Source organism: Oryzias latipes, chromosome 14 (genome assembly GCF_002234675.1).
Source record: "Oryzias latipes chromosome 14, ASM223467v1".
Lineage (NCBI taxonomy): Eukaryota > Metazoa > Chordata > Actinopteri > Beloniformes > Adrianichthyidae > Oryzias > Oryzias latipes.
Window position 1 is genome coordinate 25,044,755 of NC_019872.2, and position 25,307 is coordinate 25,070,061.

Sequence of the window (25,307 nt, forward strand, 5' to 3'; positions counted from 1 at the left end):
TTGCCTCACTTGAGGTATAAGCTGATAACCAGATGATCCACAACCAATTTAAAGCTTTGGAAAACTCCAAATTTAGAAATGATGCTTTCATTTTTTTATCTTGCCCCCTTTTTTAAGGCAATGCTCTGCTTTACTTCTCTTTTATTTACAGGTGAAAGATTTAAAAAAATTCACATATAGCCAGTTACATCAGATTTTTTACATGAATTAAAAAGTTTGTGTCTGTCTTAGAAATGTTTGTCATGTTGGGAGCTCATGGTGACGCTGAAATGTGTTACCGTATTTTCCGGACTATAAGTCGCACCGGAGTATAAGTCGCACCTGCCCAAAAATGCATTATAAAGTAGAAAAAAACACAGATAAGTCGCACTGGACTATAAGTCGCATTTTAACTTTCACAACCTTAAATGACACAATCATAGCAGACTGTTTATCTAATAATTTCACAGTAATTTTTTCTCAAACTTATTTATTTATTCTTTTCATGAAGCATCAGTAGCCAACTAATACTCTGTTTTCATCCTGTATTTGTAGAAACAGTAGTCATTTTTATTGCATTTCTGAATCTATGAAATCATTGGAAAATAGAATATTATGTTGTTAGCCTTCAAGATCTTACTGTAAAAAAAAGTTTGCTGATTCTCTGAGTCACTTAACATACTCTTAACACTTAACATACCTCATACATCAAATTGACCCAGGAACATCGTCTCTGTTCCTCACAAATGAACATAACAGGAGGGTTAACAATGTATTTATTTCAATTTAGTTCTAATATAAGTCGCTGCGGAGTATAAGTCGCACCCCTTGCCAAACTATGAAAAAAAGGGCGACTTATAGTCCAGAAAATACGGTAATTAACTCAAATCATATGTAAAGAAGGTTTCCAGAGACTTAAGCTATAGTGTACAGAAAGATGGCTGACTTGATGCTCAGTCCATCTTAGTGGTGTTCTCAAAACCTTCAGGAAATCTATTTCAATGAGCCCAGTTTTAGGCATCACGTGGATAAATGTTTTGCAGTTGGAGATGTAGGCTTTATTATCTAGAATCCGTCATTTAACCCATAAAAGAGGAATATCTTCTGGAATCTAATTAATGTAGTTGTGCACAAAAGTTTTTATTTTATTTTCCTGTGTATGGGTTTTGTCCTGCTCTTGTGGCCTTGAATTCACATATCACGAATTTCAATTCATTCTCTCAGATTCACTGCGCGCGCACTGCCCTCCTCCGTTCCGCAGGTGGCTCGCTAAGGCTGAGGTGCAACATCTACGTAGTTTCAAAATATTTTTCTGAATGCAGGAAAGGTTAGGTTATATTGAATACAATGTGGCTCCTAGAAGCAAAAATAAATGGAAATGTATAGATTTAACCTAAGATTATGAATCAAATAAACTCAGAGGTTGTCTTAATTGGCCCTTTAAGTCTGTAATTAAAGTATTGTCAATAGATAATTCAAAATTATTAGTTAAAATAACCCGGCAAAAAATGAGTCCCCTTTTAACCCCTGAGTTGATATTTTAACGAATAACTCTAAAATATGCACACAAACGTATAGAAAAATAAAAAACAAAAAAATAATTAACTGGACTTGGTTTATCTTTTATTACGTATATGTTTCACTTCTTTTTAAACACTTTCCCCATTCTATGAGCTACAAATGTCAAATTTCTTGTGTCAACTAGAAATAATGACAGAGGTGTCATTTGGATTTTGGAGAAAAAGAACAGGTCTGCTGCTCAACAATCCAATGGCCGCTTTTCTGACTCGTGGCTGAATATATAGAGTTTACTGGAAACATTTAATATTAAGGGAAAATGGGGCTGGACCACTACTGTTATCTTCAATTATTGTGCTTTAGCAGAGTATGAGATTTCCTTGATCCTGAAAGGACTTTAACAGTATAAAGATTAAAAAAGCAAACATTTAAACCATTTGTTTTCCTGTTATGTACCACAGTGGACTATGGTTTAAGACACATGGGTCAAACTCAAGGTCTGGGGGCCAAATGTGGCCCTCCATGTCATTGCATGTGGCCCGCAAGAGCACAAAAGTTTTTAAATTCTTAGAAATAAAAAATTGGTGTGTATTTATTCATATGTAGGGGGAACCTGACTTGAAATATCGGATTGGGCAACTATACATTAGGACTTAAACACTGTCCATATAACGTAACCTGACAGAAGCAAATTTAAAAGGATTCCTGCTAGAGTAAAAAGCAAACATGTTTTTTGTACAACTGTAATTGTCACTTTAAAAAGTTATAATAAATAAATGAGTTATTTAACATTAAGGGGTGGTTACGTTTATGTCATGACTTGAAGGATTGACAGACCCAGACGCTGAAACCCAGAATGAGGACAAGGAGGTGAACGATAAGTAAAGAGTTTTATTTATTTTTTTCCTTCCAGGAAAGTTGGTGTGGCTTGGAGGGCAGCTGGAGAGAACAGCGGCTTGTGGCGTGGCTGGAGGTAAGAGCGCAGCTTGGCAGAGCTTGGGGTTTCCACCGGACTGTAGGAGGACTCGGACTGACATCCACACTGGGGACACTTGGAGACTGGAATCCTGAGACAGGGAGAGGCAAGATTAACACGAGGCCAGACTTAACATAGAAACATGAGCTAGACTTAAGACCAGGTTTAGTCACCATAAAGGGCAACGAACTGGCGTTGACTGATGGGTCTGGAACTCCTTAAGAGCAGAAGCAGTGACGACGTGAATTGGTCCCAGCTGGTGGAGTCAGGAGCAGAGCAGGAGGGGGAGGAGACTGACAGGCACCATAACAGTTTATTTGTCATTACATTTAGTTACATTTATAAGTTTTGTCTGGCCCTTTGGGAGACAGCCACTGTGCTGATGTGGCCCTCTGTGAAAATGAGTTTGACACCCCTGGTTTAAGACAACTTAACTGTAACCAAGACAGACTGTAACCAAGTTACAGTCTGTCTTTTCTTTCTTGGAAGTGGAACAGCAGAATGTGGTGGAAACTGCACTGCATGTCAGTTTACACCCATGTTCTGACAGGGTAAATGTTAACATTGCAACCACAGAAAACATTTAAAATTCATTTTTTCGTCAATTGTTGCTGTCCATCCATCCATCCATTTTCAGAACCTGCACTTTCCCTTTTGGGGTCACGGGCTCCTGGGGCCAACCCACCTACTGTTGGGCAAAACCCATGGGCATTTTTAGAGTGAAGCATGTAAAAAAGCATGTCTTTGGAGTGTGGGAGGAATACGGAGTGCCCGGTCAAAAGTTAAATTAAAATGAGAAACAAATATTACTTTTTTTTAAATCATTTTCAGTCACCAAAAATGTAATCTAGAGAAATATCAACATTTGCAGAAGAGAAAATATTAAGTTTCAAAAGAAGAAAGTTTACAAAAGAGTTTTTTTTATACTTTTATGTTTTTCTGCACCAAATGTATCAAAAACTGTTGAAAGTGTATGGAAGGAGGTTCAGGTGTGGCAACAGTCAGGTATATCCGTCACACAGTCATTATCTCTCTGGCACGGCCAGACCTTTTTGCTGCCAGAATGCTGATACATTCAAAAGCACTGGATTGCAGCGTGTGACAGGAAAGAGAGTTCAACATCCCTGTGCTGCTAATGTATCAAGATCACTGGGAATCATTCTCAAATTAGCTGCCATTTGCAATAAAAAGGAAAACGTTTAAAAAATAAAAATAAAATAAAAAAACACGAGGAGAACATGCAAGCTGGACATGGACATGGTTTGGGATTTGAACCAGCACCATCTCACTAACCACTGCGCCACCATGCAACCCAATTGTGGCTGTCTAACAGCCATTTCAAACGGTTAGGCCAGGAGTTGCAGATGTGCAACACTGGACTAGTATGGGTAAACAAAGTCAAAAATGAAGGAGCCAGAGTCTGGATGAAGAGTGGAGAATTTGTTTTTGGGTTCTTGCACATAAAACTGCATTTCAAATTGGCTGATGTTCAAAAAAACTTGCAAGTTAAAAAAATTACTCATCTATCTTGTTTTTTTCTTGAAATTTCTAAATACTTTGCAATGTTTTTAATTCTTTGGCTCCTAATACCTACTGTAATTATGTAACTATTTTTTTCCACAAATTGAAAAAAAAGCTTTATTTCAAAGACGCTTGCCTTCCTCCATACTCCCGACACATACACACACTTTTGTCTTGCTACAACAGTGGCTTCAGAGAACAGAGCGTTCTCAGTGCCAGCTCTGCCTGAATGTATGACTGTGTCCTTCGCCCTGCCCAGAGTCACAAATCATGCTGACTATCTGCGAGAAAAACAAAGCTTGAGACCCAAGATGCAAGCAGAGAAGAACCTCTCTTCAAAACCTAAAGAGAATTGCCTAATTTTATCATTTATATGTTTTGGTTTCCTACATTCAGGTATGTGACATGAGAAAACTATTTTAAAAATCATAGCTTTGTTTTGTTCAGAAGTCAGTAAAAGTGTCTAAAAAATTTACCTCAAGGTGGTTTTGCCTGAGTTGAAGTGAAGTTGGAGCCAACTCCATATTTACTTCATTAAAAGGGAAAAAAATATGAGAAAAAGTACTAAGTGGGTTAATCATCTCTGATTTATGGCCAAAAAGTGTCTAAATAATGTTGAATAAACTGTATACAGTAATTAAGAATATCTCTTTGTCTATACTTGTTTTAAAACAAGGATTTCATTTATATGTAGAATAAAACAGGAATGCAAAATATAAAATGCCAATTCTAATATGCAATATTTAGAGTAAATATATTATTTTTTATAATACTTATTTGTGTTGTATTAATCACATGTTTTACCCGACCATGCATCAACAAATGCAACATATTTATCCTCTCTGTCTGATCTTTCAAAATATTTTTATAGGTGCATTGATTTTACTTGTTCAGTCAAAAGCTAATTTTTGTCGTTCAGATAGACTTAGATAGAAGTTATTTGTAGCTGATGCCAATAACTTAAAAAAATCTTTTTAACCAAGGATCTTCCACAACTTTGCTAATTTTGTACCAAATCTGAAGTATGAATGCTACAAATGTTCTAGTGAGTAAAAAGATGTGCCATAAAACAGCTCTTAGGGCTACAAAAATTATTCTTAACCACATTTGAATACATTTAGTTGTAAATAAATGTGAAAGTTCTGTGTTTTTTTTATAATATTTGTCACATATCGTTGTATAAGGTTTCTTACTCTTTGTACACATTGTGCTCAGCCAGTTAAGCTAACTGGAAGCTGCTCAAAGGAAGCGTTTGTGTTTTTCTGAAATGCATGTATCTGTTTGCATGTATTTACGGTTTTTACCCTGGTTTAATGCCACAATGATTCAGACAGTGCTTTTCCGCTGTGATCACTATAACATGCTTTCACGGCTGCTAGCTGCAGGATCACTGAGCTGCTCTGTTCCTGCAAAGCTCACTCGATGTCTGAATTTGCTCTTTTCATGAACTGCCAAAGAGGAACATTTGAGCAAACAACTCTTACTTTTGTTGGGTAATGCACATGCTGCTGTTACCATGGTAATGAAGTGTGAAGTGTGCAAACTGTAAAGGATTGTATGGTAGTTATGTTTTAGTCAAAGATTTTTTTTAATTGTGTTTGTTGAAAAGTGCTGTGTGTTTGATAAAAATAACAGAATTTGTAAGAAAATCAGTTATAGTACTAGTGTGCTACAGACTTTAAATGTAAATAAAACTCACAGATGATAAACTTTGTTTTAGAGACATAACACATGATTCCACAGCATTCATTTGTTTTTATGGCAGGTTAGTGGCTCTACATTAATACTAAAGGTGTTTTAAGAACCATGTAACCTTTGAGTTACCCACTTAATACGACTAATTCTTACAGAATATTTTGGAAAGTAATGGATTATTTTTGTAAACTTTCATCTAATGCACTGAGAAATATGTTAATATCCATTCAATTAAATATAGCAACGCTGCCTTAAGGATTTACATTTCTCAAGCGTCAGCTTTGAAGTTTTTTGGCCTTAAAGTTACAGATGTGACAACACTAATATCAAACTTAGTAGGTAGGGGGTTATTAAGGTACAAAATGACAAAAAGTGTTTTTCTGTTTAGTATATTTTATGCACTGTAGCCATATTATTACTGTAAATGCCCTGTGTTTTATTTATGCAAAATGATTACAATTAAAAAAGAGTAACAATTGGAATTGATTTATTTCAAGCTATCAAAACAAAAAAATACTAAACAAGAAATACATATTTATTTATAAATAAATATGTACATATATATGCCAATTTGTATTTTTGGCTCGTGAGGTTTTTGCAACTTTAAAGATCCAATTTTGACGAAAATCATGTTTTTTTTAACATGTTCTTGTGGGATTTTTCGGACATTGGAGGACATATATATAAATGAAAATTTATATGAAAAATGAATTATTTCTTTATTCAAATCGTTGTGAATCAGGAGCAGATGCAAAAGGGCCTGTTGGAAAAAGCTTTTAAGTGTGACGTAAAGGTTACTATGGCAGGCCACAAGCTCCATTCTGATACATTCACTTGCAGACATATAGGTCCATGTACTTCAAGGGTGTCAAACACACGGCCCGCGGGCCGAATCCGGCCCGCCTGGTGGTTTACTCCGGCCCACACATGAAGAGTAACAATCAAAAAGATGTTTAAAAAAGAAAGCAAGTTTCTAGTCAATTCCTGTGGCGAGTTATGATTTTTTAAAGAAATAACCGAAATACGCAATTCCGCCACTAGGAGGAGCAAAGGAAAAGCAAAACAGGTGAAACAGCAAATCTCTGTATGTGCCAAAAGCGAAACCTAACAGCTCTGCGACTGGGTAGGATGCACTTTGGTTCCCTATGAGCCTCACCGCTGTTATATTGCTTAAGGATGATCAGTAGTGACACCCTAATGACCAAAATGTTGTCGAAAAGTGTAGTGAAGTGAAGAGCTTTCTAGGAAAAATGGACAGAGTTTTTTTTTCACATGAAGCTGAATGCAAAACCCGAATGCTTTGTATGTCATTAACAGGTCGCAGTGCTCAAATAATATAACATTCAGCACCACTATGATACTCACCATAAAAAAAAGTTTCTGGATTGCTTCAGTGTCAGGTGTAAAATATTCAGTCTGTATAAAATGGAATACACCAACTTTTTTTTTAATTGGAATTAATTTTATTTGAGATCCATTGGCCCTAAGTGATTAGGCTATGTTGGTTGAGGCATTTTTTCCAACTGAGTAAAAAAACTAAAACAAAGCTGTTATTTTGCTTTTAAGTTACTGGTCCGGCCCACTTGAGATCAGACGGGTTGAATGTGGCCCCCGAACCAAAATGAGTTTGACACCCCTGATGTATGTCTTTGTTGTCCTCGTCTGAGCGTGTATCTGGCTCAAAACTATAAGGCTGGAGAGCTCCAACATTACTCGCCATTTTTGTTGCAACACTGTTGTTAGGTTAGGTTTGCGAGGGTCTGTAAGCTAGTGGGGGAGCACATGCACAAATAGATGATGCAAAGGGGCTGCCTTACTCCGCACCACCAGTCCTCCCCTCAGAGGGGAATTTCTAATGAACTACTGCTGCTCTCCAGAAACTATGTCCTAGAAAATGACACGTGTTTTTAAATTTTGCCTAAAAACAGCACAACACCCTTGTTATTTCAGCTGAAATTCACTGCAGGCACTGCTTCTCTCACTCATTGTTTGCAGGTGAAGTGTTGGCAGTGAATATGACTCTCTCTGACACGGTCATCAGAGGATCGGTTGGAGGGGAAGCTCTTTTGTCCGTCCGTTACAGCAGTTTCAGCCTCGGCCCACCAGTCATCAAGTGGCAGCTCCAGAGAGAAAAGTCTGTCACGGTTGTCCAGTCTATTGGAACAGACATCATTGGAACCCTGAGGCCGGAGTATCGCGACCGCATCCTGGTGTTTGAGAACGGCTCCTTGCTTTTCCACAACCTCAGACTCTCCGATGATGGAACTTATGATGTGGAGATCTCCATTACAGACGACACCTTCACAGGAGAGGGGACCATCACGCTTTCTGTGGATGGTAGGAATGAAGTGGTTATCAGTGGGTAGTTTACCTGCAGTGTGTTGCCCCCAACACAAATCTGCCCCTAACTTTTAAGGAAAAGATTAATTAAGTTTAAAATGAAAGACCTTTCCTGTTCGTGCCAGAAAACACAAAGCTGCAAAACTCATGAAGAGATATAGCCCATAGATGTTAGGATTTTGAGTCATCGGAGACTTAAAAATGAATTAAGAATAGTTTAAAGTCCCACTCCAGTCATCTTTTCAATCTGTTGTAAAATTGTTCCCAGTGGGCTTCTAACTATGATCATGACGTTTTTAGCCAAAATAAAAAAAATGTTGTTTTCTAGGACATAGTTTCTGCAGAGCGGCAGGAGTTTATTCGAATTTCACCTCTGAGTTGTGGGCGGTACTGTTAATGCGGAGTGAGCCTGGCTTCATGTCCCATCAACCCTTTGTTTACTCTCTCCCGCTAGCTTACAGCCCCTCACAACCTCAAGCTAGCATTAGTGGTGCAACAAAAATGGTGATCAGTATCTGAGCTGCCCCGCTGTACAGTTTTGAGGCAGATTGCAGCTCAGACGAGGAAAACAAATACGTACATCTATATGTCTGCAAATGAATGCATCTTAAAGGAGCTGAGCAGGGAGTGGCCCACCGATGTAGCTTCTATAACAACCATAAGCTTTTTGAAACTGCATTTTTGTTCGTATGCCCCTTATTCACAACGATTTGAATAAATAAAAACGGTTGTAATCATAATTTTCTTCGTTTATGTCCTCCATCATGATAAAAATGCCAGAAGAACAGGATTTTCATTGGAGTCTATCTTCAATGTTCTGCATTTGTGCCACTCACTCCCTCTGAACTCTCAGCATTACTCAAATACTACACACACATAACATCTGTTCACCTTCATTTGCTTCAAATCCTGTCTTAACACGCCTGAACCAATGAATGAAATCAGGTTTTTTTAACCAGACAGATTCTGAAGTCTTACTCAATCCCAAAAAAATTTATTTGCAAGTCTGTTCTGATTGTAGGTGGAGGAAACAATGTCAGGAATCCTTTGAGTTCATCGGACATCATTAATCACTTGGATGTGCTGGCATGTTGTGTAACAGTTTGGAGAAAGAATTTCAAACTCTCCAAGAGTGCATGACTTACGGTGCCCACTTCCAATCCAGGAGTTAGGGTGACAACAGTCATACTCTGTTTTTCATCAGGCTGTGTTCACTTGTCCAGAACAGGAGGAGAAAGAGGGAGAAGGATTCCCCTTCTGAAGAAGGGAGAGATGTTTTCAGCATTATTCCAACAGGCCTCCGTGGTTATTTACATTTATTCTTAGTGCAGAATAACTGATGGTTTTGCTCAAACTTTTACATCTCTTTAATTTTCTGAGAAATTTGTGGTTTTGACAATATACAAAATTAAAATAAATGAAGTTTCCATTGACATAATACCTGGATAAGGTTTGCTTTCTCCAAAAACCCATGAAAAACAACTTTAGGTTCCTAAACATGAACATTGTGTTGATGTTATTGGACCTACCAGAACTAGGTTGAGATTTTTTAACTTGTTCGCTGGTTTTTCTTATATTTTTACAAAATGAGTAATCGTATCAAGTTAAATTACCTGAAATAAATAAATAAAAAACGAGTACAAATCTTACTAAAAAACTATTACATATAAAAAACTATAGAAATGTTTCCGTTAATACATTGACAAACTGCAAATATATTAAAGTTGCCCTTTCTAAAAATAGTTTTGTTTGTTTCTCCTGAAATCAACATGGCTTTTAAAAATGTCTGCTCCTCTTAAGCGGTTGCAACTCTTTCTTTTCTTGTCGTTTTGGTAATTTACTGAAAGAGTTTATATGTAATATTTATTGTAATAACAATAATCAATAATTCAAACATATTATACCATATTTAGATTTCAAGTCCTTTAAAACAAAAATGTGAAAAAGCTGATATATCATTTTACTTTATGAATTACTTATTTTAGTGTTTTAAAAGTACACTTAGTCTTCATTCAAAGTGCGCACGTACTATCTATATATTGTAAACCTAAAATGTTCAAATTTAATCGAAAGACGTATTCCATAAGTACACTTCCTGTATTACATCTACATGATCTATAACGGCATGTCCAAAGTCCGGCCAAATACAGCCTACGTTCAAATTTCCACCAGGCTCTTGTCATAAAATCAATATTGTGCATCCCTCAGCACTTTCTAAGAACTGTGTGTGCAATTTATGGGTTGTGATTGGCTAAATTATGGTATAAGCCGTTGTAAAAACCTGTGGCCACTTGACCTTCAGAGCTTTAAGGGCCAAACGAAAAGAAAAAAATTATTTGTTTCTATGATCAAAACCACAGCAGTTTGTACCTCTGAATGGGATACTATATGTGGTATTTTCCTGTTCACAAGATTTAAATTTAGAAGTTTACAGTGAGCATTCAATGGTAAATAATATGTAACATTTCATATGAACCTAGATTTTATCTTGACAGAAGATTTTTTCTTTTCTTCCAATATAACTTTACTTTTTCTTCTTTTTTTGTTCTTGAAATCAGAAATTCATACTAATTTGAGTAAAAATGTAAATTCATGTTTATTTCTGCATGTGAAAAAATGAAAATGCAAAATAATTTTCATTTATTAGTACAATTGCATTTCATGTTGTTATCAGGGTTCAAAGAATGCAGGTCAAATGTTTGGAAAGTTAAGACACTCCTGGTCTATACTTATACTTAAGGCTACTTGAAAAAATATACTTTAAGTGTACAATTTTTTTCTGAGGGGAAAACCCTAGTTTTTCTGTTTTGTACACACAAAAAAAGTTTTTCTTTTTTTCTTTTCTTCTCAGAGCCCATTTCAAAGCCTTACATCCACACAGAGGCTTTCTCCGTACTGGAGCTCAGTGAAAACGTGGTTTTCAACTGCTCCCATGACAACGGCACAAGAACAGAATACAGGTGGTCCAAAGGGGGAAAACCCCTAACAAACGAGAGCCGCTTCCTGCTGTCACCTGACCAGAAGCTGTTGACCATCAAACGGGTGTTGATGGCGGATGATGACATCTACAGCTGCACTGTGGAGAATCCTGTGGGCAGCATGGCGAGCCTGCCAGTCAGACTGGCTGTGTACAGTGAGTGACTACAATCCCACAGTTTAAATGATACTATAAAAACAAAGACGCAACACTTTCACATTCAAAATGAGAAAAGACTGACGGCCCCCTGAGTTTAAAAGATGTAGTATTAAAAAAAAACAAGCAAACTTTTACTTGAAAATTGATTAAATGTTGTTTCACATAGAAATTTGGTTTGATTATTCTACATTTGTTGCTGTTTGTGTCCTATCAGAGAGAAGCTCTCTTTACGTCATCCTGTCCACTGGAGGGATCTTCGTCCTCATCACTCTGGTGACGGTGTGTGCCTGCTGGACTCCTTCTAAAAAGTAAAACTCTGTGAAAGTTACATTCACTTGAGGAAAACAAATCAGGCACTAAACATTTCACCATTTCAGGCCAAAACGACGCAAACAGCCTCACTCAAGAATGTATCACCTTTCTTATCCAAAACCAACCGGTCACCGAGGTAAAGTGTAACTTTACCATTTGATTGCACTTTAACTGTGAAATTCTAGCAAAAGAGTGACATGCAGAGGCATTTTTGAAAGTGTTTCAATGACTGTGGTCCTGCACAGGTGATGGGCATCCAAAAATACCCCAACCCAACGGGATAAAAACAGTGACTTCCCTTTACATCCTGCAGGAAAAGGTACGGCTTTCAAAATTCAGATTTCACTACAATAAAGCGACCACTTGAGTGCAATAACCTGACAGATGTATCTACCTTTTTTAACTACCACACTTTTATAAATTTTATGTCTACATTTAGATAATTACAGACACCTAAAGGACTTGAAATTTAACAGCATGAAATAAAAAAAAAGATACCGGTAATTTGCTTTGTCAGTTAGAAGAATCCCAATTGACAATTTGTATATGGTTTCAAAGCCAAATCAACATCACTACAGTGATTCTGTGCACTTTATTGGTGGACTGCATTTCGATTGATCTTTCTGTGATAGGAACCCTCACTAGATGGCTCCATCAACAGCATTGAATCTCCTGAATTTAGCAATCCACCAAGCTACACCACCAGTTTGGAGTACTCCCTTCCCAAATCAGCTGGGCCCACATCTACTGCTTCTGCTAAGTTTACCTGACACCCAAAAAAATAAACGTATGTATGCCTATGAGTACCACAAGTGGGGAGTCTTAACATCTCACTATACTGTTGTCTGTGAAAAGCCCAGTCTTTGAACCATTTGGGGGGATTTGTCTTGATTTTTTTACTTCTTCACTTTTGTCAAGCTTTCTCTTTTTGTTTTTATCAAATAAAATTGACTTTTGAATGTGTTTGTATGGTTTTTCTTGTAATGTGTGATGTCTTTACATTATTTTTTGGTCTTTCAATGAAATAAAATGTATTTTTAACAGTATTTTCAAGTCTGAAAAAGAAAGAAAGATTGTGACTCTTTGAACCAGAAAGCATAAAAGCAACTGCGAGCTTTACACTTTAGGAGCAAGAAATACAGGTGTCTTCAATTTAAATTTATAATTAAATAACAGTCATGGAAATGATGCTACTGGATTCATTTAGACCCTCTAATAAAACTGTGTTTCTTTTTTTATTTTAGGTTAGTTAGTTGTAGGTTAGTTAGTTGTTTGTCAGGTTTCTTGGATCGGGACTATTTATTTTGCATTTTTTTATATTTTATGTATTTTGTTTTATAAATTTGAACTGAGTTGGTTATTAAAGGAAAAAACACCCACCACATAATAGAAGGGTTTTTGATTATAAGTTGTAAAAACTGTAAGGAAAAATCAAAATAAACCTTCTTAGATATTGCAGATGGTCCTAAATATATTTTGTTGACACAGGTTTATTACTGATAATATGGACTAATGATTTTTTTTCTTTCTTTGCATAGTCTAATATAATTTGATATACAGGTCCTTTTTATGTTGTGGTATTGATTAGTAGTTGTTGGTTAAAGAAATTAGTAATTTTCTGAGACAGTATTTCAAAACAGTTTTAGCATTATAAGATGACAACATACATTTAAAATATGGGCACACATGAAAAGGAAATTTTACTTGATGACTTTCTAGAACGTTGATTGGCTAAGGAGGAGGAGCTTCACTACAATTTTGAATTTTATTTAGTTGCACATCACGTTTTAATCATATTAAACCTAAATGACACTGACTAAAGTTTTACTCTAATTTAAAGTGAAGTAACATTTTGAAGAATGTGTTTACGAGATTATAATCAAATAATACTTGCAACCCATTAAAAATATATAAATAAATATATGAAGAAGTAAATTATTTTTGAGTAATTTTTCTAACCTCCCCTTAGACTTTTACACTTTTATTTTGAAGGAGCTAACAGGAAGTGATGCTTTTATAAAACACGCTAACTGTTGCTCGCGTGATTATTTCCCAATTCCGATGAAAGAGGTTTTCAAATGTTAAAGTAGAAGATGCTGTCTACTCCGTCTGGTTTTTCTGAGTGCTTTCGAGAATGGGAGGATTTAGAAAAAGACTTTCATCAAATTCAGGTAAAACAGTCGGTGTTTGTAGCCGTATTTAACCATAAATGTGCCGCGCCGTTAAGCTAACTGTCGCGGTAGGTAGGGAGGCAGGCAGGCGGCAGACGTACCCGCCCTCGACAGCTCAAGATAAATGCTTTGTTTTTGTTAGGATGAAAAAAAAGAGCAAGAACCCTTAAAATCCTTAAAATAAAATAAGTAAAACATCTGAATGATGTAAAACTAGCCTCAACATTTTATGCATTTATTCCTAATCTTATTCACGACTTCCTTCCAAAACCGAACATTGAAGCATCAAACGTGGACTAAAAATATAAAACTTAAGTAATTTTGTGACTACTGCTTAATATGTGAAGTATTATTTTTCGATATACTCCTTAATAAAAAATAAATAAATAAAAAACAGCAGTTACAAGATGACTTTTGCTTTACTTTTATTTAAATAAAACAAAAAAATCCCTTTACAGAAGATTGTTTGACTTTGTAACAAGTAAGTTGGCTCAATAGTCCATCAGTTTTTGCATCAATATAATAGTTGAGAAATTTCCAGAAGATTTCTTCAGACAAATCGTTCGAGTGAGAAGGTTAGGAGATACCAGAGCTACTACTGTGGCTTCAGATAAAATATATTTTTAAGCATTTTATTTTGAAATTTGAAGTGTTTGCACTAGTGTTAACCCTATTCAGGGAGAATAAAAAACCCACTACCCTTACGTTTTTAATTCATTTTAATGTATCCGTTATCTTTTGGAAGATAACGGAAGGAACCTTAATCTCTGACTGATTTTGGTGATTTTAGAAGGAAAAGTAAAGATCTGGCTCTCAACTTTAGCTCCCTGCATGGCTTGATAATCCATACAAAGGCTGCCTTAAGGCTTAAAGCTTTTTTTTGTCTTATTTTTTCTTCTCTTAAAAAATATTTTAAAGTTTCTAAACATTTTCCTTCAGTTTAGTAGCATTATAACTGTTTTTCCATTTGTATTTTCCAAAATCTTAATAGCAGTAGTAGTTTTATTGGCAGCTTTTCAGAATAAATGTCAGCACTAATGTGACATTTAGACGCACACACATGCTTAGCATTTATATTAATAATTCAAAAATTTTCTGTGTATTCCTAAGTTGACTAATATGTCATAATAATTCAAATATTTAATTGCCACACCACAGATTTACTGATTGTATTTCTTTACTATTATTATATATATTTTTTTACCTACAGGACACCCATCGTTTATATAAACAGAAGCTTGAAGAAGTCACCAAATTACAGAATAACTGCTCCGGTGCTATTGCACGGCAGAGGAAGAAACTCAAAGAGCTCACTTTATCTTTGGAAGAGTAAGTATGTCATAAAGTCATGTAGGATGTCATGGGTTGACCCTTTGAATTTACAACTTCATGCAACTTATAAAAAACTTGGGTCAAAAGTTTACTTTCTAGTCTGCAGTAAAGGAGCTCCCATGTTAAAACCCAGAGCTTATATTTTACAGGTGTTGAAAACTAAATAAACTCAAAGAAGAACCAGAGATTTCTTGTTAGTACCTCATTTCTGGTGGTAAAGTCTCAAATCTGCCTCTTTTTGTTCACAACAGTCTGAAAAAAGACCAGAGTTTTTTTGAGTCTATGTAACCTTAAAATGTTTTCCGCCATTTATTTTGTTACATTTTTTTTACTTTGCGCCCCTCGATCATATTTTATCACAACATGGGAGTTTGTCAACTAATGTGTCTTTCTGTAAACATGTAGGAAAGGCTTTTTAAAATTTTTTTTTGTTGGATTAGATTTCCGCTGCCTAACAGGTCAGAGTTGCTGATGAGGCAAAAGTCTTCAGATGTTTATTTACTTGGACAGATCATTCAGAGAGCAAAGAACTACCAAGAATGATCTACTTTTTTCCTTTTTTCTCTCTCATTCTCTCCATATTTCCATAAAGGTTCACTGATTAAGTCTTAGACATTTTAGGGATCTTTCTTTTAAAAAATGCTCAACAAGCTTTACAATATACAATAGTAATATTAATTATAAGGTAATAAATGTCTTAGTGGCTTTATTACCTGACCCATGTATTAAATAATAAGTCTAGAAAACTTTACTCCAATAGAAAAACAGATAAAGCCTCTTGAAGCGTTTTCTATTTACATATATGTTGCAGGGTTTGTAGTATTGAAAGCTGAAAATTGTATTTTTTAAATTCAAGTCCTTTGTAAATAACAAAAGTATGGCATTTGAAACTGATATTTTTGGTATTTTCTAAAGTTATTTTTTAAATTACTGAATTTTCCTCAAAATTAAACCTGGAAAAAAAATTGATAATTCTGAACCGTTTGACAAATGAATCATCTGTAATATTTTAAAAATGAATCTGCAGTTTTGATGATGTTTTTTTTGTTTTCTTTCTTTTTTTTAAACTAAACTAGATGCAAACAAAACAATTCAACGGCAACAATAAGTTCCGAGACGGTGAACTCTATCGCTGAAATCGAGGACTCCATGAAAGACAGAGCTCATGCCTTCTTTGAGATGGAGGCCTTTCTGCCAAAGAAAAACGGGTACATTTCCTTTCACAATAAAAGCCTGCACTGAATGGATTTTCAGACGTGAACATTGCGATGAACACTTGTTTCTCTCTTTCAGGCTCTATCTCTCTCTTGTTTTAGGAAATGTCAATGTTACCCTTCTTAACAAACAAGCCAAGTAAGTTGCTATCAAATAAACCTCCTGCCGGTCTCTCTGGATCAGCGCCACTTCCGTATTTCAACTTGTTTTCTCTGCAGATTTGCCTACAAGGATGAGTACGAGAAGTTTAAACTGATCCTCACAGTCATCCTCTTCATGTTCTCCTTCACGTGTTGCTTTTTGCTGAGTTATAGGTAAGTTTTTCCGGCAGATTTGTTTACTGACAGTTTATATTCACTTTTTTTTTACTTTAAATATATGTTTTTAATCTTACTTTTCTCTATTCTGCCTTTCTGCTGATGATTTAAAGGGATAAATAAGGTTAAACTTATCTGTTTTATGTTGTAACTATGTCAAGTTTTGCCCTAAACAGATTAAACACATCATTAAAAATTCTCCATGCAGAGAATTTTATTGTCGCCTAAGATGTTCATGATTTTTTTTAAGAGTCTTGGACGCCCTGTTCAACTTCCTGTTGGTGTGGTATTACTGCACGCTAACCATTCGGGAGAGTATCCTCATCAGCAACGGCTCACGGTTCGCACGTCTTTAAAGAAATCGGCTTCATTTCACTTTCTCTGCACTTCATGTGGTCCTAGTTCCTCCATTCTTCTACTTCAGGATCAAAGGCTGGTGGGTTTTCCACCACTACGTGTCAACCTTCTTGTCGGGAGTCATGCTCACTTGGTAAATATTGGCCAGAATTTGGAAAAATCACGCTTAAAAATTAGTGTCAAAAACAAAAACATCAGCTTTCTGTCATGTTGTTCTGCAGGCCTGAAGGAACTCTGTACCAGATGTTTAGAAACCAGTTCCTCAGCTACAACTTGTACCAGAGTAAGAGTCCGGATTTCATCCCACTACAGATGTAGAGATGTATACGATGCTAATTGATAGGGATGTACCGATCCGATCAGAAAGCAGGCACGATCGGAATCCGATGTTGTATCTCGATCAGGTATTGGATATTTATTTTATTATGATCAGTGCTACCTGATTATTACAGATAAACACTCTTCTAGGAGTCTGCATATCATGAATGGACATTTTTTTTGCTGTAAAGCGCAGCAGAATACATAAGGGTTAATGGCTGACGAAGTGTGCATTATCAGAAATGCCGTTCATTTCTGATAATGCACACTTCGTCAGCCATTGTCCCGCTTATACCATGGTCACAAAAATAATGAATATTAAATCAAGTTTTAGTCCTATATTGTTATTTGTCCGGGTTCAATTGCTTTTTTCACCAAAAGCGGACTATTTGTTACTTGGTGCCGACATCAGCGCCAAAGGAAAGCGATATATATGCTGGTCTCCACGATGGGTTAAATAAAGCCGCTTGTTTTTGTCCAGATGATGAAGTTAAAGTTTGTGTTTAAAGAAGCCAGCGCAGTGATACCGAACATTTAAGCTATATGACCGGGACTTCTTTTTTTAGGCGCGCATCATCACTGTGTGTGTCCAAATTCCAGGGCTGCATCCTTCAATGGCCGCGGCCTTCCCGGTCGACGTAGGCCGGATGTTAACGGCCGTGAATTTGGACGAGTCTAGCCTTTTGATGATTCCAGCCGTTACGTCGGCAAATGTAATGTCGCCTAGCAACCGTGAGTCCCAAACAGAGAGGAGTAGTGAATCGGGCATGGAACTCATGATATCATTAAACTTTTAATCCTGGAGGTGGAATTATAACAAGATGTAATTATTTCCAACTCCGGGGTCGGCCGCAATGCATCCTGGGATACGTACAATATAGAAGGATACACCAGACCATGCCGCATTTGATGGCGTCGTTGAATTTGGACAGCACTTGTGGACAGCCTACAAATGCATCCCAGGAAGAACGCAGCCCTCGAATTTGGACACACCCACTGTTGATCATCACTATTTAATCCACACGCAGCAGCCAATCAGAATCAAGTATTTGCCCAGACTATAGTATAAGGCGGGAATAATCTCTCCAAAACAACCAAAACTAATAAATGGCTCGATTGACTTGTTAGTCGTAAATACTCATCATCATTTCATGCTACAAAAATGATTATTAAAGAAAGCCATTTTTAAGAATTGAGATATGAATCAGATTTGATCCAAAATGTTCAATAGTTCAGAAGACACTAATACCACATTCACCAAACTTTCGCTCATAACTAATTATCTTTAGTTTTTACTCGTTATTAGTTAACTTTTTTTGTTGTTGAAAGTTGTACTATTTTTGCTTGATTGTTTAGTCTACCTCACAGATGTGTTCTATTCAAGTGCTAAATGATAAAAAAAAGGTTAATAAAATGTAAATCGGGCAAAACCCGGATCAGTTTATGACATTTTTAAATGTCTGACAAAAGTATCAGATTGGGAATCGCTGTCAGCAGATACTCAAAATCAAATGACTGAATTGGAATAAAAATCCTGATTGTGACATCCTTACTAAATGATGTTTTCTTCTTTTCTTCTCGTTCAAAGAATTTCATGAACTTTTGATATAATCAGTTGATTTTTAGCTGCAGATAAAAGCCCCTTTTAGACATTTTTCTGTTGTCTTTGTTTGTATAAAGGCTTTGTCCAGTTCCTCCAGTACTACTACCAGAGTGGCTGTTTGTACAGACTTAGAGCCCTTGGAGAAAGACACAATATGGATCTAACTGTTGGTGAGTCACGCATTTGGATGTAGTAAGGTAACATTTTTGTGACAGATTCTGTCTGTTATTCTGGCAGTCCTCTGAAGCCAGACAGGAGCAAAGCATTCATTTAGAAAAAAAAATGTTGATTATATTTTCTTCAGTAAAGTTGTCAGAGATGTGAAGTAAAATCAACTTTGACCCAGTTTTCTTGAGCAATTCTTTGATTTTGCACTGAAGCTCTTCTTGGAGTTGGACTTTCACATCCTTCCACAAAAAACAATGATGTTAGGAAACAGTTATGTGCAGTTTCAAAACATTTATGTCAAGATTGAACATTTAGGGAATCTCCTTACATTTTAAAAGCATACATTGTGTCAAATAGTGATTGTCCTCCATGTTTTTATGTGGTTCAGAGGGTTTCCAGTCATGGATGTGGAGAGGACTGACCTTCCTCCTTCCTTTCTTATTCTTTGGTCATGTAAGTGTGTTAGTTCTTCTACTACTTCTGGTTCATCTCCTAAGATACGTTACCCTAAAAATAAACGATTATAATAAGATCAAATTCACATTTTAGGGATGTTTTTCCTTTGTTGCAGTTCTGGCAGCTCTACAACAGCATGACGCTTTTTAAGATGTTTCAGCTTCCAGAGTGTAAAGAGTGGCAGGTTTGTTCTGTCAACAACAGCTTTTTACCTTCTATTTCCTCTCTGTCCTCTGAGCTATCCCAGGTCATAGGATAGCTTTCTAAATTATGACCTAAATTCCTCATTTTTTCTTGCGTATATGTGTGACTACAGCATTTTAAATGCCAATTGACTATTTCATGCAGAGCCTCATTTTCCACACGTTAAACAATTTCTTTGTGTTTTCATCAACTGACTGCAAAATATGAAATTAGAAGCACACAACTCTCTTTTGTTGCCAAAAAGCAATTTTATGAAAAAAATTCATATACATATGAATGATATAGTTAATGTAAAAATTAAAGAAAAGCAAATTGTTTTAGTTACTTGATGTTGAGTAAATACAAAATAAGATGCACCCCTGGAAATAATATAAAATGATATAAAATAAGATTTAACAATGCAGGTGATGAAATGTTTACCTGGAAATGACACAGTGAAAACCAAACACTCACATGATGCTCTTCATGTCAGTTATCAGTTGTAGTCATTTTAGTGATTTACTAAAAATGTCATTAGGTAAAAATTACAAATTAACCTTGAAAAAAATACTAAGGTGACGTAATCTGTGTTTTTTTTTTAAATCAGAGAAACATGTTCGTCACCAGTAAATAAAAATATTACTAAACTCATGAGTGAAGGAGCTTAATCAATAGTTAGTGTGTGACACTAAAGTTATTGCAGTCTGAAGTTTCTAAATCTCAAAATAATTACAAAAAGGATTACAATTATGTACACTTTTGTTAATATCTCTCTTTATTTTATAATTTATTAATGCTTTTGTAAAAAATATGAATAATTTAGACATAAATAAGTTATGTTTTACGGACCTCTTTTCTTTTGCCTTTTAAAAAACTGTTTTCTTTAAAACTATAAATTCATTATTTGATGACAATGACTGGAAACAGATGACAGGAAAAAAATTATACAGATATTTCAGAAATATTAAGTGTGTATGCAAGCATAAAGTGTATTTTAGCGTTTTTTTCTGGGCACGTTTTCTTTGTTGTGGTCTCTAGGTGGTGATGTGCGGCTGCTCTTACATGGTTCTCTTCATGGGAAACCTCTTCACGACACTGAAAGTGGTTTACCAGAAATACATGAACAACCAGGACAAGTCCAAGCGCATGTGAATGCAAACATCTGAGTCACTTGCTTTACTGGATGATAAATATTCAAGAATACAAAGAAAATATATATTTTTTCTTTTATAAATTTCAGAATATTTTCTCTGTTTGCACCACTTACTTATCTGCTCCTCTGTGAAGCTCCAGCTCTCGTGTTTTTATCGATGACGAGGACAGCTTTTGGTTGCAAATATTAGTGTATTGATTGTTGTGCAAAAAATCTTGCTTTGTGTCTGTTGGAACTCTGTATTGTTTCTAAGTGATTTTAAAAATGTTTTTTGGAGATAAACAGTATTTAAAATTTCATAAAAAGTTGCAATAAAAAGTGAAAAAATTGTGTTGAAATCTACTATACTTTGCTACAACTTACAGATGGCAGCTGTTGTTTACACAAACCATCAAATATGATTTGTGTGTTTAACTGAGCATGTATGTTCTTCCTGTCAAACTCCTCTGTAGTCATTCAGACGTCACCAGAGGGCGCCCTCTTGTGGCTCTATAATGTATTTTAATACATAAATAATATTAATTTATTGTTATTATGTTTTATATATTATTTATATATTCTTTTGTTTATATAATATGATAAAAAGGATTTTTACATTTTAATATGTAAATCAGTCATTTTTTAATACATTTTCTTAAATGTTCTTTGGAAATAAGCGGAATGCCCGGAGATTAAAGACGGAATTTGCCTTAAAAACATAAAGCTGCATTGTCGGCAGGTTAGCCAAAACTGTTAGTTTTAATGCAGAATAATTAAGCTGGTCCATTTTGTTAGGAAAGCACCGTCCTGATTGCAGATTTTCCATTTTATGTCTCTTTCTAGATTTCTTGAATGTTTTCTTTGAAACACCAAATGTTTCCATTCATTTTATTTTTCATTTCATTTATTTATTTGTTCCTTTCATGAAAATTGATGTTCAAATGTTTACATGTTTCTCTGACATATCATGATTGGAAGGGAGCAGAATTGAAGAACACAATTCTTATTATTATCTGCTCCCTTTTAAACATTACATTTACATTTCTCACACCATCACCTGTGCTCAGATTTCACAATGTACAGTTCCACTACACTGTAAATACATTCCATTCATTTAATACATACATTCCAAAAATTCCATTCAACAGTCAAGTTTGTACAAACTAATTTGTTTAGCTTTATACATGAGTTTAAATTTAATAATATTTTGACAACTTTTTAACTGATTCTCCTGGGAATTCCACATTTTTACCCCTGCTATATCAGACAAACACTTTTGCTTTAATGTTGTTCGAGCAATCTGTTGTTTGAAATCAAATTTTCTCCTATGATTTTCTTCTCCTGTGGTAAAAATAAAAAGCTTTTGAAGGTCTTCTGGTAAATCTCTGTTTCTGGCTTTAAACATAACTAATAAGGTCTGCAATTCAATTCAATTTTTAAGTTTTAATAAGCCTGACTTAATAAAAAGTTCATTTGTGTGATCTCTAAAATTAGCTTTGTGAATAATTCGAATAGCTCTCTTCTGTAGTAGAATTAAGGGCATTATATTAGTTTCATATGTATTTCCCCACACTTCAATACAATATGTAAAATAAGGTAAAACCAAAGAGCAATATAACATGTGCATAATATGACATGGTAAAACATATTTAGATTTGTTCAGAACAAAAAGACTCTTGGCTACTTTATTTTTTACATAAAATATATGAGATTTCCATGTTAATTTGTCGTCCAACATAACCCCTAAAAATTTAAATTCAGACACTTGTTCTATGTTTATGTTGTCAATGGACAAAGTCACTTCTGTTCTGTTTTTATTACCAAATACCATAAACTTTGTTTTAGTGAGATTCAAAGATAGTTTATTGTAGTCAAACCACATTTTGAGTTTTATCATTTCCATTTCAATACTTTAAGCTAAGGTTTTCAGATTATCCCCAGAACAAAAAAAGTTAGTATCATCAGCAAATAAAACAAACTGTAACAACTTAGAAATATCACAAATATCATTTATATATAAAATAAAAAGTTTAGGTCCTACAATTGAGCCTTGTGGAAGTCCACAAATAATATTCATGAGATCAGACTTCTTACCTCCAAACTGCACATATTGTTGTCTGTTTTTTAAATAACTGGTGATCCAGTTCAGGGCGATTCCTCTAACCCCATATGCATATAATTTAGAAGTCAAGATAGAATGATCTATGGTGTCAAAAGCCTTCTTTAAATCCATGAAAACTCCTATTATGTATTTCTTTTTGTCAATTGCTGTTGAAATTTCTTCAACTATTTTCATTATAGCCAAATCTGTAGACCTATTAGAACGAAACCCAAACTGATTCTCACTTAACAATTTATTTTTTTCAATAAAGCTGTCTAGTTTGTTAACAAACAACTTTTCTAAAACTTTAGAAAATTGAGAAAGTAATGATACTGGTCTGTAATTATTAAAAGTATGTCTGTCTCTATTTTTTAAAAAAGGAATAACTTTAGCTATTTTCATCTTCTCAGGAAAAATTCCTAATTTAAGTGAAAGATTAAAGATATGATGTAGTGGTTTTACAACACAATCTATGCTCATTTTTATTAATTTCATGTCAATCCCGTCACTGTCCTTTGACGTCTTGTTTTTTAGTTTGTATACTTTAGTCAAAATGTCATTTTCAGTCACATCAGATAAATACATAGATTGGGAAATCCAATTTTTATTTTTAATAATATCTTTTGATTGTAAATTACATGTAATATTTTCTGCTAAGTTGGGTCCTATATTTACAAAAAATGAATTGAATTCATTTGCCATGTCCTCTTGCTTTTTGATGACCACATTGTCTTTAAGGAAGAAGTGAGGTAGTTCTATTGATCCTGACTTATTTCCTATGACCTTATTCAGAATATTCCACGTAGCCTTTAAGTTATGTTTATTTTCATACAGAATCCTATGATAATATTTCTTTTCAGCTTGTCTCAATACATTTGTTAACTTGTTTTTGTAAACCTTATAACGTTTTTCAGCTGCTGCTGTTCATAAGTTTAAAAAGTCCTTATAGAGTTTGTTTTTCTCTTTACAAGCATTCTGTAGGCCCTTTGTTATCCAGGGTTTTCTTTTATTTTTAGATTTAGGTCTACTTAGAACTTCTGGACAGTGTCTATTGTAAAGATCTAAATAACATTTCAGAAAACCCTCATATGCACCGTTTACATCATTTGTATAATTTCATTCCAGTCTTGATTTATGAGATCATTTCTGAAAGCGTTCAGAGTTTCATCATTCCTTATTCTTTTGTATATTTGGTGGATTTCTGCTGACTTTTTTTGCAACCTGGAGTCAAATATAGCAAATACAGGCAAGTGATCGCTTATGTCAATAATTACTAACCCACAATTTCTTTGAGTTTCCAAAATATTGGTAAAAATGTTGTCTATTAAAGTTTCACTAGTTGTTGTTATTCTGCTAGGCTTTGTAATCAAAGGATACAGTCCTTTACTATATAATGAATCAAAAAAATCAGATGTTTGTAAATGTGAATCTAGCTTCATGAGATCTATATTGAAGTCTCCACAAATTACAATTGTGCTTACAATTTTTTTTATAGGAATGTTTTATTTCCTTTAATGAAATGTGTTTGAATTTAATGAGAATGTTAAATGCTGGTGTGAGATGCAGCACGAGGTGGGAAAGACTAAAGCACGGATGAGGGGTTTTTATGGGAGACTTTAAAAAATGGAGAGCGGGATCTGGTTTTTCAAAAAACACTCAAATAAATTCAATCACACTTTGTTATCACATATGACAAGAAAATATGTTTAGTCGAAAAAACGTTATTGCATTTCCTTAGTTTGTAGAGTTAACGATAAAGTACAAAATATTGGATCAAAGAAAATTCAGGGGCTATGATCAAACAACACATGTAGTTACCCAAAATGACCAGCAGGTGTCACCCATGTTTCATTTTGTCGATCCAACCAGAAGCTGTGAATGTTTCCAAGCTGTTCCTCATTAAGGTTAATTCAAATATAGTGTTATGGTTTACAATTTCAAACAGTAGAAGTTCAAACCCTTATAAAACCCTCTGAAGTACGTTTTTGCTGTACAGAATTTAATCAACACCAAAAACAGACTTCCACTTGTTTTACTTGCAGAAAGTATCGACTTAGCATTAAAGTTGAGCTCCAATGTGATTTTTTATCCAACCTGTCATTTGTTTAATGATTTGTCAAATATTATGATTCTGTCATGACTCTGAGTAGTATTGAGCTGTAACTTTTAATTAATGTCTGAGGGTCAGGGTATAAAAGAGAAGTGGTGATCGAACAGAGCTCTGAGGTGCTTCTGTGCACCTTCTTAGACATCATTAACAGATGATTTGCCTCTTAGAATAAATTACATCCTGGAGACATAAAACGTTTATAAGCAACTAAGAGGTATGAAGAGACATCAATTCTCTGTATTTACTAAACAACCTTTTTCTTAGCCCAACTGTTTTTTTTGCATTAACCATATAAGATTCTCAGTCATCCAGGTCATTATATCCCAGGATCCTGATCTTATCTGTTTGGATGATCCAGATTAGACAT

The 25,307-nt window shown here is 34.9% G+C and overlaps 2 protein-coding genes across 3 annotated transcripts; both read left to right on the forward strand.

Annotated features, from left to right (window-relative positions):
- Positions 1 to 2,368: 2,368 nt before the first annotated feature.
- Positions 2,369 to 12,523, forward strand: LOC101171934 (hepatocyte cell adhesion molecule). 2 transcript variants are annotated; one of them, XM_023962763.1, is made up of 7 exons: positions 2,369 to 2,470; positions 7,685 to 8,026; positions 10,881 to 11,162; positions 11,380 to 11,473; positions 11,543 to 11,613; positions 11,723 to 11,796; positions 12,110 to 12,523. In XM_023962763.1, exons 2-7 carry the CDS (start codon positions 7,705 to 7,707, stop codon positions 12,245 to 12,247), a joined length of 981 nt encoding a protein of 326 aa, XP_023818531.1. In that variant the 5' UTR covers positions 2,369 to 2,470; positions 7,685 to 7,704; the 3' UTR covers positions 12,248 to 12,523. The 2 variants fall into 2 exon arrangements, with proteins under 2 accessions (XP_023818531.1, XP_004076833.3); XM_004076785.3 differs by lacking the exon at positions 2,369 to 2,470 and adding an exon at positions 4,213 to 4,390.
- A 946-nt stretch (positions 12,524 to 13,469) lies between these two features.
- On the forward strand, positions 13,470 to 22,479 carry LOC101172185 (transmembrane protein 120A). Its single transcript, XM_004076786.4, has 12 exons — positions 13,470 to 13,648; positions 14,859 to 14,977; positions 16,057 to 16,188; positions 16,274 to 16,333; positions 16,414 to 16,509; positions 16,763 to 16,852; positions 16,937 to 17,002; positions 17,091 to 17,152; positions 18,868 to 18,960; positions 19,347 to 19,411; positions 19,530 to 19,598; positions 20,636 to 22,479. The coding sequence occupies exons 1-12, from the start codon at positions 13,571 to 13,573 to the stop codon at positions 20,747 to 20,749; spliced, it is 1,044 nt and encodes a 347-aa protein (XP_004076834.1). The 5' UTR covers positions 13,470 to 13,570; the 3' UTR covers positions 20,750 to 22,479.
- Positions 22,480 to 25,307: the final 2,828 nt, after the last annotated feature.

Excerpts from the sequence above, each read along its gene's own strand:
- LOC101171934 (XM_004076785.3), top strand. The coding sequence starts at position 4,228 with ATGACTGTGTCCTTCGCCCTGCCCAGAGTCACAAATCATGCTGACTAT. Across the intron at positions 8,027-10,880 it reads CATCACGCTTTCTGTGGATG|AGCCCATTTCAAAGCCTTAC; the intron begins GTAGGAATGAAG and ends TTTTCTTCTCAG. Across the intron at positions 11,474-11,542 it reads TGCTGGACTCCTTCTAAAAA|GCCAAAACGACGCAAACAGC; the intron begins GTAAAACTCTGT and ends TCACCATTTCAG.
- LOC101172185 (XM_004076786.4), top strand. The coding sequence starts at position 13,571 with ATGCTGTCTACTCCGTCTGGTTTTTCTGAGTGCTTTCGAGAATGGGAG. Across the intron at positions 16,853-16,936 it reads CTCATCAGCAACGGCTCACG|GATCAAAGGCTGGTGGGTTT; the intron begins GTTCGCACGTCT and ends CTTCTACTTCAG. Across the intron at positions 19,599-20,635 it reads CAGAGTGTAAAGAGTGGCAG|GTGGTGATGTGCGGCTGCTC; the intron begins GTTTGTTCTGTC and ends TGTGGTCTCTAG.